Source organism: Vigna angularis, chromosome 9 (genome assembly GCF_016808095.1).
Source record: "Vigna angularis cultivar LongXiaoDou No.4 chromosome 9, ASM1680809v1, whole genome shotgun sequence".
Lineage (NCBI taxonomy): Eukaryota > Viridiplantae > Streptophyta > Magnoliopsida > Fabales > Fabaceae > Vigna > Vigna angularis.
In genome coordinates this window covers 242449-255209 of record NC_068978.1, presented here as the reverse complement: position 1 = coordinate 255209, position 12761 = coordinate 242449, and the positions used below count along the sequence as shown (strand labels likewise).

The following is a 12761-nucleotide window of genomic DNA, read 5'->3' as shown; positions in this document are numbered from 1 at the left end:
GGATTAAATAACGGTAGAAAAGATGATTATCCTTTTACAAGAATTACAAAACATGACTAATTACACCAAACATTACATGGAGTTTCCCAATCTTTTAATGAAAATAACAATTAAATTTGAAGGCTTTACATATAGAAATCAATTTAGCCTCATCAATTTTACATAAAGAGTTTGTTTGCCTCCATTATATCAAAGTAGTAAATGCAAAACTATTAAATTTATATTTAACAAGATGTCCTACATATAATAAAATGGTAGTTGAATTCCACACCTTGCTTTAAATTCATTTGCAATATCTTTTCTCTCACCACATTCTTTGACAATCTAGGTTCGTGTGTCTAATATTTTTTTATGAAATATTATGAGGTTTTCAAATAAATTAAGTTTTTGTGTAAATTAAATAAAAAAATATAAACAGAAGGAGGTGTCATGGTATTTTAAAGATTAGACAAAAAGAGTTTGTAATCATAAATAAATGATTAGACAAATCAGAGATTAAACTATAAATTTATACACATAAAATAAAGTTAATATTTACGGTAGAATTTGCTTATAAATTTAAATAAGATAAAAACATAAGTGATTATAAAATAAAGGTTTTAATAAATTATAACCAATATATAATAGTTAATTTAGTAAAAAAAACAACATTATATTTTACATGCGTGGTTGACGTGTTCATCTCTACATACAACTGCAACAGACTATATTGTTTCTCTCTCTAGTCTAGGGTTTCTCCCTCTACTACTGTACCTTCATCGGATCGCTGCCGTTTCCGGCGCCATTCCGATAATTCGGCGACATGAAGCTCACGGTGAAGACTTTGAAAGGCAGCCATTTCGAAATTAGGGTTCAGCCCTCCGACACTGTCAGTAATCTCCTTCTCAATCCAGCTCTCTCCCCCTCTTCCCCTTTCCACGCACTCCTCTCCCCTTTTCCTTGCCTCTTCGGTATAAGTATCTATAGTTATCCTCCATCATTTCATTTCCACTGAGTAAAACATCTGTACTGTGCCGATTGATGTGGTTCATTTTCAAATTTCGGAAGCCAACTTTGTCTCCGTTGTTTTTCCAGTCACTGCCTATTTGTTATTGTTCAAACTCACCCGCCATTGATTCTGTTTGTATTTGTATCGCATACTTTTATTTTATTTCCCACCAACATCTTACAAATTCATTTAGTGTTTCGTTGATGCTAGTATTGCTTTTATTATTTCATTAGTATTGAAGGATTTTGTATGTTCCTGGCGTGATACTTAGCCTCCAAATGCCGATGTTATTTTGGGTATCATTGAAGACTGCTGGTACTGTATTGACTGGTTTCATGTTTTTTGCCCCCTTGAATATGTATTACACTGATTATAATCCGGATTCTGTGCTCTATATTTTGTTTTCATGTGAATTTATGGTTATAATATGAATGTGTCACTGGGCTTTATGTGATATTCAGTAAATTTTAGTCGTGGTATTTTCCAATTCTGTTGTTTATCAGCTGAAATTGTTGTTATTTATTTAGATAAAGTTTTCCTGCTTCCTTCACATCAGGTTATGGCTGTCAAGAAGAATATTGAAGATGTACAGGGCAAAGATAATTACCCGTGTGGTCAGCAATTGTTGATTCACAATGGCAAGGTTTTGAAAGATGAAACTACATTAGTTGAGAACAAAGTCTCTGAAGATGGCTTTCTTGTTGTTATGCTTAGCAAGGTATATTTCTTCCTTAAAAATGCTTTGTCAAACAAATGCATAGGCAAGGTACTTGCTTACTGGCTGTCATTTCAGCTCTCATATTTTTACCCTGTATTAGTCATTATACATTGTTGTATCTAATCCAAAGGCCTCAAATCCACAATCATCAACTACTAAGTGTTTCCAATTTATCGATGTAAAATAGAAACAAGATGTAGCACTTTAATTGTTGATAGTGAAATTTATTTGTTTAATTTTTAGATACTGAGATTTATTGATTTAACAAATTTAATTGATAGCAATCTTTTGCTTAGATTCTCTCACTCTCTGATATTTTTGTTTTGACATTATGAGAGGTATTAGATCTTGTCATATAGTATCTTTTACGCTGTTTCAATTCGATAAAGTCAATTAAGACATTTTTCTTTCAATAAGCTTTAGCATTTATATGGTAAGAAGCACAGTTTACCTTTTTTTACCACAATTTGCCATTTTACTTCTCTATTTTCAGAGTAAAGCATCAGGCTCTTCTGCAGCTCCATCTGTTCAGGTATGTAATTAATCGCTCAATTGTGGAAGTTTTCTTTCTTTTCTAGTTTTCTTTCTCTGTATTAAATATGGTGAAATTATGTCAGCCTGCCAGCAGTCCTGCTACAACTGTATCAACATCCAATTCCAACCCAGCTCCTGATCCTCCAGTGCAGACTCAGTGAGTCTATCTTTGAGGAGGTTGATTTCTATACTAGCCAGCCACATTTTTTTTTTATTTATTTTGTCCGGTTTTGCAGGGCTGCGAACAACAGCACATCTAGCACGGATGCCCCAATTACCAAGTATGGTTTTTGTCTCTACATTTTTCTTAAGATACTGTTAATAAATTCTACTGAATTTTTAATTCCGGATGCCATAATGTACTCCCATAAAATAGTTAATGAGTGAATAACAATGAATTATGGTTTGGATCTTTAGTTCAATAGGAACAATTTGTCATACTTTGAATTTTAATATTTAGTGTTATGGTTTTTCTTTTTCTCATGGGCTTTGCGATTGCTGCAACTGTTTAATCAAAGGTATTAGTTTGATCCGGACATTATGATACTTGAAGCAGTCTATTTTTTTATTCAAATAATTTTAGTGAATCTTTAGGGGGTTCATTTGGTTATTGTAGTAATCATTTAAGTAAAATTTGATATTTGCTGATCCTAGTTATTATGTAATGTAAGATGTTTTGTCGCTGCTTTTATCATAACCATGGTGTTATATTTCTTTTTCTTTTGGCCTGTAAACATTGTTGGGATGAGTTGTTTTTTTTATTTACATTGTTCCCTTTCCTATCATCAAAAAGCCTTCTAAATATTGTCTCTTCGTCATTTTTTCAGTGTTTCTGCAGACACTTATGGTCAGGCTGCATCGAATTTAGTTGCTGGTAATAATCTTGAGCAGACTATTCAACAAATCATGGACATGGGCGGTGGCAATTGGGACAGAGACACTGTTAGTCGTGCTCTTCGGGCAGCTTATAATAACCCAGAGCGGGCGATTGATTACTTGTATTCTGTATGTCTCTTAACTGCTTATAGTTTTTGTCAGCTTAAATTTTCTGTCGTACATGTCTGGATTGAGAAATCTTTGTTCTTTTGTGTGCCTGTATTTCAAAAGGGAATCCCTGAACCAGCAGAAGTTGCTGTGCCAGTTCCTAACTACCCAGGTAGTCAAACAACTGAAACAGCTGGGATTCCTTCTGGAGCAGTTCCTGTAGGACCTAATTCATCTCCCTTAAATATGTTTCCTCAGGTAAAGCTTATGGTACTAAATGGATCAAAAATAATTTCATCTTGATATTTGCATCTATTTCTGTTATTTTTGTGCTTTACATCAAGCTGATATTCTCTCAGGAGACAATTTCAAGTACTGGGGCCGGACTTGGATCTCTGGACTTCCTTAGAAATAATCCCCAGGTGAGCTTGCTGCTCCATCAATTGTTATTCTCTTTAAGTCAGAAGACTTATTCTTGACTATCCAAGTTGTAAGAAGGATTTTGGTTAAATTAGTCTATAGGTTCCTATAATACAATAAATTCCATTAGATAGGTACTTTTAGTGCAAAATGTTAGAGTTCTCATATATGTTGAAATTTTTGATAAAGTCCCTAATGGACTTACTGATTTCAACTGTAAACGTATGCTTGCAGTCTGTCAAAAGTATACGTGGTTCATGTATCACATGCAGATACATTTAATGTTCATTGGGTTAGTGTCTAAATAATAGCATAACATGTTATAATACTCAGAATTAGTCCCCACTACTAGGTTTACAAAAAGTAAGTATATTGATGAGCAAAGCCTATGTACTATAATCATACCTCAACAAAAATCTTTCCATTTTATGTAAATTCTTTTTGAAAGATTCTGTTCTTTCTTTCTAAATTTCCCCGTCTAAATTCAACAGTGTTCTGCTTGCCATTCATGTCGGCATTAGAAATACCAAGTACTTGCAAAATTGACATTTAATAGGCTTAACTCCTAATTGGAAACTTATTTAGACTATAGAGGCCTTTTTAAGTTTGTTTTGTACAGGGGACCTTGAAAACATTTAAACTATTGGAACATATTTGAAAATTCAGTAAAACTCTAGAGACAGTTTTAGATTTAGTATGTTTAATTTTTGTATTATGAAACTAGACACATAGGCAATGTTTGTGCCTTGATTATTTAAATCATATACATTGTGTTATGCTATAAATAACATTAACAATTCAAAGAAAGAGCATGAAACGTGAATTTGGAAGTTATCTTATTTCTCTTATATAATATGTTAGGAAAGGACTGAATAAGGAATAGCATTGAATAAACCATCAATAATTTAACGTCATGTATTATGTTTGACATTAACCCTTTTTCCCTTTTTGTCTTGTAACCAAAACCTGTTTCTCCTGTAGTAGGATCGGCTACATTAATGAATAGCATCATTGTATTTGTCAAAAGCCAATATTTCGGAGAGACCATTTTTTCTAATGGTTTCTCACTTCTCTTGGTTGTCTTCCATAATTAAGTATAGGGTTATCCTCTATTTTATTTGCTGTTCAAAGTTAGGCTTCTCTCTTCAATCACATGTCCAAACTATCTTTTCTTGAAGAGGAGTTACTTCCCTAACTCAAACATTGCTAATATTTTATTTTCTTGTGTGACCTCACCGCATGTTCAATGTAATGTTTCATGCTCAACAACACTTGTGATCTTCATGTCCTCTATCATCTCATTCTCATTGCCACCTTAAAACATAACTAGTATGTAACCTTTCTATCATAGATAACCTTAAAACATTCATCCACTTCCACTCAGTTTGTCACAGATACCTAAACTTGTGACATGATATGGATGGTCTCTAATTTTATCATCCAAGGCTAGGTGGGTCTTCTTTAACTGACTTATGATGTACTTTGTTCCTCTGCATAAAAGGAACGTGAATCCGAAGCTTCCTTCCAATCCTTTATGTTACATATGTTCCATAAGTAAAGTTGATTTTGTGGAGCATGTCCTACCTTTGTATCTCTAACGCATTGTGATTCCATATACACTTTAATTGACAGCTGTGTCTAGTCAGTAGACTGAAAAATGGTTGTTGTTCTTTTTGTGTTTGAAGCATAGTAGTCAATACCAAATAGGGGTGCAGAGTGATCGCTCTCGCCCCCCAACCTAATGCTATGGCAGATAGCGCGATGACTGCTATTTTAGATCCTTAATAGGTCTATATGAAAAAGATGGGTCATAAATGCTATTGGCTGGAAATCTCACCCGGAAAAAATGGGTGTCTAGGAAATCACAAACCATGTTGTGGATGTTTGAGGTTGATTAGAAGAGATAAGCATTGGCGGTGGTGGGCAGTGCTGATTGGAGCTGCAACAGGGATGACTGAGGTTGGGCAGAAGAGATTTCTGTCAGCACTGGGCTGTGGTGGGCAGTGCTGATTGGAGCTACAACAGCCATGGGAACACAGACAGAGTGCAATGGGAAGTGTGGAAGCTTTGGCTAGGGCATCAAAGAAGAAAGCGTGGAACCAAAAAGAAGAGGTTCATAATATAAAGGAGTAGGGGTTTTCCAACTTTACCCCCCACTAAAAGAAACATAAAATGACACTAGGGGGGTAGGGGGAAAAAGTCCTATGGCCATCATCACACTTGGAGCGAGGGTGTGATTTGTGACATGATGGCTGTGACTTGAGTCATGCTGCAATGACTTCTCCAGGATTAGGGTTACCCTGTGACTCACTTCAAATGCATGATATTGACTAGTCTGGTTTCAAGCTTTTACCTGTAGCCAACGTTAGCTATTGGGATAAGTCTTCTTGTAATTGTTGTATCTAGCTTCAATCTTAATTTTTTTAGTTTTTAAGTGACCATTTGTCTGTCTGCTCTTACAGTTTCAAGCTTTGCGTTCAATGGTGCAATCCAATCCACAAATTCTCCAGGTATTTCGTTTTGTCAATTAATTTCCTGACTGCTTGACAGTTATTGATGTGTAATGTTTATCACTTTCCATTGCAGCCTGTGCTTCAAGAACTGGGTAAGCAGAATCCTGGTCTTTTAAGAATGATTCAAGAGCATCATGGGGAGTTTCTCCAGTTGATAAATGAACCTGTTGATGGTTCTGAAGGGTGAGTTTATTTCTTGCTATACGTGGCATATTAAGTCTGTTTTAGATTTCACAACAATTACACAATGGTTCAATTCCATCAATTCCCAAACTACTACTCTACTCTCTCCTAGTTGGTCGGTAAAGTAATTAATTTGTTTGAGTAATCTCTGAAGTATTGAATATATGTTACTTTAGCCCCCCATTAATGTATTTAATTAGTTTAGGGATCAAATTGAAGGATTTTTTTAATAGTTGGAGGACTGCTTAATTTGATTTCAATTACTTTTAGGACCTCTTGCATAGTTTGTTTTACTTTAGGAACCATTTAGGAGAGAGAATAATAGTTCGGCAATAAAATTTATGGTTTACTAGAATTCATCATGTGCTGTTCAAATTATTGGTTGTCAATTTTCCCCGTACATGCAATATGAGAGGAACGTTTCTACTTGAATTAGGAGTTTACTTGCATAATTTATATTGACGTAGATTTTGAAGTAGAAACGAATCCATCTTTCTTTGTCAGAGATATATTTGACCAACCTGAGCAAGACATGCCTCATGCCATCAATGTGACTCCAGCTGAGCAGGAGGCAATTGGAAGGGTATGCCTCTCCTTTTTGTAGTCTAATACATGTCATTTCCATTGTTATCTGATAAGTTCTTATTCTGTGCTGATCGATATTATTTACTTACCATTGGTAGCTTGAGGCAATGGGATTTGATAGAGCTTCGGTGATAGAGGCATTTTTGGCATGTGACCGTGACGAGCAATTGGCAGCAAACTACTTATTGGAGAATGCTGGAGACTTTGAAGATTAAATCACAATTCTACATTCTCTGTGAAGGAAAATAACTGCTGATTGCCTCGCTAAGCTTGGACGTAGGAACTCAACCTCTCTATAATGGATTCCCTCGATGCCATTCGGGGTAACTCTGCTGCGGCTTTAATTCTTTCTTTTTTATGTGCCAAAAAAAGTCGCTAATCTACATTACTCACATTGATTCATAGCTTTCTTTTCCCTTTTTTTCTTTTCTTTTTTTATAAAATATTAACTTAAATTTGACTTGGATAATATATGGGGTAGAGTTTATGCACCTTCACTTTCATTTTTACGTCACTAACGTAGAACTAACCATTTCTCTTTAACTTACATGTTATTCTTAAAAAAATGTAAATCAGGTTTCTTGCAAATTTCAAACTTCAGATGATTTATCTAAGAGACCAAGTAATCAATCACGTTTGTGATTCTATTTGGATATGGAATGGAGTCTAATAAAGATTCTTATGAAGTTTTTTCTTCTAACAAACCTACATTGACGAGTTGTCTCGCTATTTTTTATCGTTTATCATTTGGTTTATCTTAAATTATTAGCAAAATTTCAATCATAGTATTTCAAAATGTAAAACAAATTAACGTAATATCTCAGAATATTTTATAAAAAGTTATGGGTTTCACCTCTTTTAATGTAAGAAGTACATTTTGGAGCTGAAAAATACATAATTTTGGATAAAACATAATAATGATTAATTATAAAATTAATTGCTATTATTTATATACGTATTATTCGTATTTGGTGTATTTGGCAAAACAAATGTGGGACAAAAGTTACAGTTTTTAAGATTATTCCATATGACTTGTTTCAATGGATTTAAAATTGAGATTGCACTGAGGAATTATCAATTAGAGAAGCAGAATCCAATACTAATTAAGGTGTTTCCAGGTTTCATGTTTTCTTTCTCAATCATTAATACACATTTTTACATTTTCTACTTTCTTAATTATTTTCCTTTTGGTTTTTTAAAATTGAAATGATCACTTTCAATTCCAGTATTACAAGAAACTAATTAACTGAACTATTTATGCGTTACTTAAATTATTGTTTTACTAAGTTGTCACATAATATTGACACGTGTCATTTGAAATATAAAATGTTGTTTCTCCAATAATTTGAAGATAAATATTAGAAACTAAATTTTTTTTATAAGAATGAGATTTTTCTTTTATAAACCTATTTAAGTCTACGAGTAACTAAAGGAAGGATAAAAATAAAATATAAATATAAATTTTGAATAATATGAATGAAGAGAAATGAGTTATTTTGGAAATATTAGTTTATATAAAAAAATTGTATATTGGGAATAAATTCGTTAACCAAATCCCTAACTTCTGTGTCTCTGAGCTCTATCTGGAGATGACCATGGCGTCAGTGGCTGTGCATTCGCACGCCTTTCGTTTCCACCCTTTCTTCTCGCGCAGCCCAACACCTTCTTCTACTGCCTTCAACCTCCGATCTCAACCTCAACCGCTCTGCGTCAAGTGCCATTGCAATCAACCACCGCCACCTGTTATCGCCCCCAGAGAAACCCTCACCGATTGTCTCCGGGGATGCACTCGCACGCTCACCACGCTCATGGGATTGGCCGTGTTGTTGGCCAAGTCAGTTCCGCTTGGGAATTGGTCGGCTATAAGTGCCAACACCGTTTCCACGATGGGACCGCTGTTCTTCGCCGCTGTGCGGAACCAGCCGAGCGGGGCGCTGAACACGCCGCTCACGGTGGTTGCGGCTGGGCTTGGGAAGTGGCTGGACATATACAGCGGGGTTTTGATGGTTAGGGTTTTACTGAGTTGGTTCCCGAACATCCCGTGGGAACGGCAGCCTCTGTCCGCAATCCGAGACCTCTGCGATCCCTACCTCAACCTCTTCCGTAACATTATTCCCCCCGTTTTTGACACCCTCGACGTTAGTCCTCTTCTCGCTTTCGCCGTTTTGGGCACCCTCGGCTCTATTCTCCAAACTGCCATCTGATCTTCACAATCAGTCCCTTCTCTTCACCACAGGTATTCTCACTCTCACCTCATTTTCTGTATTTTACTTTCTATACAAATCTCACTGTCTCGTCTTACAGGACATGCTTCGTTTCCGCTGCGCATCTTCTTCATATGAACCAAACCATTGCTATTAGGTTACTTACAGTTTATACTTTGTTTCGTCTATGTGGTTAAGGTTGTTGCTTTTCATTTTCAAATGTACTCTGTTTTGAGTTACCGACTTCTACCTTTATTGAAATTATTTCAATATTGCCTTCGCGGAAAATTTCCTGTTCACCCTGCATCAATCATTCCTATTTATTTATGCACGCCCCAACTAATCCGATAACACTCTCTAACTAACCAGATAACAACTATCTGATATGCTTTCACGAACTACTTCGTCTTCATCATTTCATAGCTTTATTTGTCAAAGCTTTCAGGTACACTGTCAATTTCTTTCCTTTGGGTACAGATTGAAAGTACAAAATAGAATAACTTCTGATTTTCTTTTCTCCTATAGTTCTGAAATTTGGTTCTTTAGTTTGCAAATGCAACGAGGCGCTTAGTTTCCTGATTTTGGTGATCGGTTACCCAACATATTAGTTTTTCAGAAAAGTATCACTACATTAATCTTATTAAAGTTTTAAAAAATCATTACAACTTATCTATTTTATCTGAATTTCCTACAAAATGTTTGGATTCGTAAAATTTAATTTTATTAACTGTGTTTGGATTCGTAAAATTTAATTTTATTAACTGTGTTTGGATCAAGCAGAAGCTATACAGAGTAGCTTCAGTGTTTGCTGTTTTGGACGTGGGAATAAGCAGATACATGCATTTGTAAGGCAGATGCAATTACGAATTAATTGTGTTATTTTAAAAAGTTTGACACATCTTGTTCTGTATGTATTTTGTGTGTACTTTGATTCTTGCTAAAGTTTCTCTCACCTCGTGTAGTATGCTCTTCAAGATTATGGTAACTTCATTCCTCTTTCTGTATATCAAACAAGATAAGGTGCCTTTTCATATTATCTTACATTTCGGTCCATTTGTGTAGAAACTGAATGATTTTGTTTCCTTCCAGATGTATTTTTAGTTCTGTTTTGATACTCTGCTTATGAGTGATTAAATGTGTCTTCAATCTATTAAAGTAAAACTGCCACAAAATTTAATTTGTGTGTAGAAGTGTCAAATTTTTTGATGGTTGTTAAATTACTAAAATCATCACTCTAGCGATAAATTTGTGGTTTTACCTAATGGGAGTTATAATGTTTATAACAGGTCAAATCAAAGTGGAATTAGGGACTAGGACAGTTTATAAGTAAATTGTGCAAAGGTCAGGGTAATAAGTAAACCTTTGAAAAATCATTATATATATATATTTTTTTTCCGTTACTGTATATTGATTTTTTTTAAAATATGTAAGTCTTCAATCGGGGATATTTATGATATTATCTCTTTTATAAATTTTCAACATATAATATTTGGATATCACCATAGTGACACATTTAGATATTGCAGTAGTGACAACAGCTGAAGTCATTTCTCATTGGGTAAGATTGTGCTATACATCAAATGAGGTCCTTGCGTTTTGTCGGAAGCCAATTCTTTACAGGGGCCACTTAGATTTAAATCTGCCTTTGTATTGAAATTTCATGACTTTTGAAATTACATATGACAAGCGACAAGCCAACAAGATTTCAAAATCTTTATTAATTGTTGGGTGCATGCCAATGTATTTCGTTAGTTTCCTTCGAAGTCTTTTCAAATAAATGAATGTTTCTCTACCAGTGATGAGTATGTTTTTCGTAAGATACTTTGTTTACTTGTTTTAGTATTAGTATCGTCTGTTTAATGAGTGTGAAATGGCATCTACCTTTAAATTTCAGAAAACCATACTACAAGCAATGCTTCTTCATTTTGCTTAATGATGGGACAATGTTGTAACCATGTTTGTAATTAAAATTCAATTTTTCAGTGGCAACTTGCAAGCAAGTAAATTTAATTTAAACAAGTAAAAGCATTGGCTGCTGCTGTTTACAGCAAACCAAATGATATGTCTTGAGAATAAAAGAACTGGTATCTTTGGAGATACGCAAACCTGTATCTAGTGCTAACAGTTTCAGCAAACAACTAATTTCTAGGCTCAACTAAACTACCATAACTCATTATTATTACTACTACTTTGGACTATGGAAACCCTACATTATATTACAAGAAATGTAAAAGGGGAAAAGGAGAATTTTGATTCTGGAAGTTACTGACCTTGTGTTAAACCAAGTAAAGTTATAGGCATTAATGTTTACAATTTGTGCACATGTAATGCCATACAGATAATAGCTATTTGTATAATTATATTATAGTTGGTATGAACTACCAAGAAGTGCACATAATATTAAATTAATAATATATTCCAACTAAGCCAAATTTTCTTATTATTGTTTCTATAAATCAAGATCTTACACAAATAATTCAAGCTCTTCATTATTACAAAATTAATGGGTTACATCAAATCTATCGAGTTTGAAGAGAGCTAAAGATTTTATAAATAAGAATAATAATTTTAAGAATAAGTGACAGAAATTCGCAATTTCATTTACTAAACTGATATGAAGAACAAATGACAAACAACCTCGTACGTTAATATCTAAATAGCGAACAATTGAAATGAAATTTTGGATTCATGTTGGATGATCTAAAATTACCATAAAACAACAGTTAATATAATTTTAAATAAATATTCGTATGATTATGTGTTAAATAATTGTTTTGAACCTAAAAAATGTTTTTTGTTGAAATTATTCTAAATAAGATTTTCGGTTAAGTTTTAGAATAGGAAGTTTTCTTTATAAGATATATTTTGAAATTATTTTTATTCATGCGTACACAGACATGCACACGTCATGAGAAAATGTTTTTCCTACGGTTTAAGCAAAAGTTGCATTTATATGTTAATATATATTAAAAAAGATATGCATCTGACCATATATATTAATTTATTTGGATGTTGGAGAATTGCAAAAATGAGAAAAATTTGTGATTGTCGATAACCAGACAAAGCCTCATAATCTCATATACACTTGGCACCATTACTACGGTTGTTTGCTTCAATACAAGAGTAACAATTTCTTATTGGCCTTTCCAATTTATTTATTAATTTCGTTTATATTACAAATTGTAATTGTTTTATCGATACATTTCACATATCAATACTTATTTATGAAATTATTTTTAAATATATACGTTATATTTTATATCTATAATAAAATAATTCATATTATGAAACAATATTGTTTTTTTTAATTATGGTTATTTAAAATTTCAATTTACAAACAGACATAAAAGAAGGCAACAAGTGGTAAAGAAGATAAAACGCATATATAAATTTAAAAGAATGATGCTTTAAATGATTGAGATGTATTTTCCTTTTGTGGGTTGCAATATATTGTAAGAGATACATACCCAAATACAGAAAATGTTGATGTTTAATCGAAAATATCAAAAAGTGAAAATCTCATTCTTTAAATTCTCTATTGTAATCATAAAAATTGGAACTTTATTTTGTAATGTCAGAACAAATAAAGGTTAAAATGGATTTCCAAACAAATATTTGCCAAATTGAATTGT

At 33.5% G+C, this 12761-nt stretch overlaps 2 protein-coding genes across 3 annotated transcripts; both read left to right on the top strand.

The window, feature by feature from the left end:
• Positions 1–668: 668 nt before the first annotated feature.
• LOC108320662 (ubiquitin receptor RAD23b) lies at positions 669–7416 on the top strand. 2 transcript variants are annotated; one of them, XM_017552161.2, is made up of 12 exons: positions 670–868; positions 1545–1706; positions 2200–2238; positions 2324–2397; positions 2477–2521; positions 3068–3245; positions 3348–3482; positions 3584–3646; positions 6107–6154; positions 6231–6340; positions 6845–6923; positions 7024–7416. In XM_017552161.2, exons 1-12 carry the CDS (start codon positions 803–805, stop codon positions 7138–7140), a joined length of 1116 nt encoding a protein of 371 aa, XP_017407650.1. In that variant the 5' UTR covers positions 670–802; the 3' UTR covers positions 7141–7416. The 2 variants fall into 2 exon arrangements, with proteins under 2 accessions (XP_052724551.1, XP_017407650.1); XM_052868591.1 differs by lacking the exon at positions 7024–7416 and having other exon boundaries at positions 669–868; positions 6808–6893.
• Positions 7417–8428: 1012 nt separating this feature from the next.
• Positions 8429–9417, top strand: LOC108320482 (ylmG homolog protein 1-1, chloroplastic). Its single transcript, XM_017551904.2, has 2 exons — positions 8429–9161; positions 9230–9417. Exon 1 carries the CDS (start codon positions 8515–8517, stop codon positions 9127–9129), a length of 615 nt encoding a protein of 204 aa, XP_017407393.1. The 5' UTR covers positions 8429–8514; the 3' UTR covers positions 9130–9161; positions 9230–9417.
• The last annotated feature ends 3344 nt before the right edge of the window (positions 9418–12761 follow it).